Source organism: Acyrthosiphon pisum, chromosome X (assembly GCF_005508785.2).
Source record: "Acyrthosiphon pisum isolate AL4f chromosome X, pea_aphid_22Mar2018_4r6ur, whole genome shotgun sequence".
Lineage (NCBI taxonomy): Eukaryota > Metazoa > Arthropoda > Insecta > Hemiptera > Aphididae > Acyrthosiphon > Acyrthosiphon pisum.
In genome coordinates this window covers 114276006-114278709 of record NC_042493.1, presented here as the reverse complement: position 1 = coordinate 114278709, position 2704 = coordinate 114276006, and the positions used below count along the sequence as shown (strand labels likewise).

Genomic DNA, 2704 nt, shown 5'->3' with positions numbered 1-2704 from the left:
CTAGACAACAATCATTTTTGTCACAAATTTTGTTGTTACATTACATATGGGACATTTATTTGTTTTTCTCCACAATTTTTTAGCACATGAGTAGCAACAATAAATATGAGCAATTTTTCCGTGATTAAATGCACCATTTTTAGGGCTAATATAACATATGCTACATATGTTATTAATATTTTCATTCATCTGAGTGTTACTATTTTCAATACAAGTTGAAACACGCAGTTGAGAATTTGATGGACTGGATTTCTGAGAATCTTCAAGTAAGTTGTATTCTTTTTTTGGCTTGGAAACATTTAAACGTTTGACCTTTTTTGTCTTGGGCCGAGGCTTATTCCCGAAAAATTCCATTCTATACTATAATAAAATTATAAAATTATGATTAAATGATATATCCTTATCATCAGTGTTATACATAAACAAAAATATATTAATTAACTATGTTTAATTCTCATAATATAATGTATTGTAATGTATGTTACAAGATTGTCAACACAAAATATAAAGATGATCATTGATTCAAGATAATTTTTGTCTTTATTCATCATACTGAATATTATATTGTAGCCATGTAGAAAAACCCATTATTTATATTATAATACTCGAGGAAAATAACAAAATATAAAAATGATTAAGAAAAAAAAGGCTCCAATTCAACTTTGTTAATGTGTTTATTTTTTCATTATAAGTTATAACCTTCAATACAATACTAGATACATCATTGATTTGCATATATCATTTTAAAAAAAGCCTAAAATTGTCTGTTTGTCTATATTCTACTAAAAATTTGTAAAAAAAAAAGATCATGCTACTCTTTAATATTAAAAATCATTCACAGAAGAAACATGAAAAGCTAATTTAATAATGTATGAATGAAATGTTATTAATAAAAGTAATAATTATAAATAATGAGTAATAGTATTAGTATTTTATTTGTTCAAAATGAAGAAAAGATTATGATAAAGATTATGGCATTTTTTTAAATATATATTATTTTAAAAATGAGGTTTATAAGACACTGTATATTTTTACATACAGTTTTGAATGATACTGCATTGAAGTATTTTTATCTAACTCAAACGTTGTCAGTTAATTGACACCAGATGTTTTTTTTTTATCTCTCATAAATAAAAATTCAAATTATTTATACCACACTTATATCTCTAAATAGTGTTCTTTAATGATTTTGATTATAAATAACATTTTTTTTATTATTGAAAAAAAAAATTGGTGTTACAATGAAATTATATATTATCTATCAATTACTAACAATTATTTAGTACTACTGACATACCAACATACACATATGTGTTGTGTAATTCACCTATAAATAACCTATATAATACATTAAAATTAATAACAAAATCATATTAATTTTCAATTCCTTACTCGAAAACAAACAAAACAGTATTGAAAGTAGGGATTGGGGTTTTCTTTTCTGCATTGTAGGCAAGTTTTAAAACAAGCTGGAGGAGGTAAGTCTGTTTTAGGAGTAGTTACTTCTCCATCAGTGTCGTCAGGATTGTATCCATTGTCTGGTAAAGTAACATCGCAATTTATAATATTATTAGTGACCTAAAAAAAAAAAAAAATAGAATATCTGGTGTACTAAGATGTTGACCATCTTACAAATATACAACATATCAAATTTATATGTGATAATTATTAAGTTTGACAATAGGTCAACTAGGTCTCACTATAATATTACGCTTACTAAACAAAATTGTAACTGCTAAATACAAAATTGTTGTGTTGTATGTTCTTACGACGGCAACTACACTGAGGGTATAGTATCCTCTTGAATAAATTATTTTAAGCTAAGATGAACATTATATACGCTTAACTAACTTATATAAGATATTTAATGGTTATAAAGTTGTTACAAATATTGTGAACAAGAACGGTTTGTATTTTACCTTAAAATCTATCAACATTGAAGAATCTGAAGAATTTGATTCTATATTATGGCAAGACGATGAAGTGCTGACCACATCAAATTCTGTATGATTGGTTTGACCATTGCAGTCACAGTCGCTTCCACAACTCTTATCTGAGGAAAGATCTGCTTCGCTTATTGCTTCCACTAACAAATAAGTAATACTAATTATTAAATATCCATAATAAATGTATAGTTGTTAATGTAAATTGTACAATACAAATAAAATTAGCTTCATGTTTATGATAGACATAAAATTGATGCTAAATTACTTATAATTTTTATTTATCCTTAGGAGTGCTCAAAATATTTCACAGCCGATGATGTCATACCCCCATGAGTTGTATCTGTCTTACTAACGCAAAATATACCAAAATGCATGTCCAGAAATTTCAATGTTGTGTTGTTGGCATGAAAATTATAGTGAATTAACAAATTTAAATTTATGAACATTATCTCTGTTCTCTTATTCGTTTTTTTATGAAATTTTTATTTTCAAGTGAATTATAAGCATTTTTAAATATTAATATTTTACTCATAATATACTTAAAAATGAAAATTTTGATAAAATCCAACAAAGATAATATTCTCTTGGAACTGCTATATGTATATCTGTATATCTATGCATTAGAAAGATGTTGGCAAGACATGTGGGCATGAAGTCTTCTCAAATAGAACTGAAATTGAAGTTAGACTGAACTCACAAAAGTTAATATATATATATTTCAATAATAGTTTCTTTAAACATTATGGAATACTTGAGAC

General features: G+C 25.5%; 1 protein-coding gene across 1 annotated transcript; it reads right to left on the bottom strand.

Moving 5' to 3' along the window:
• LOC107882810 (E3 ubiquitin-protein ligase Mdm2-like) lies at nt 1-354 on the bottom strand. Its single transcript, XM_016801754.1, has one exon. It carries the CDS (start codon nt 352-354, stop codon nt 1-3), a length of 354 nt encoding a protein of 117 aa, XP_016657243.1.
• Between the last annotated feature and the right edge of the window lie 2350 nt (nt 355-2704).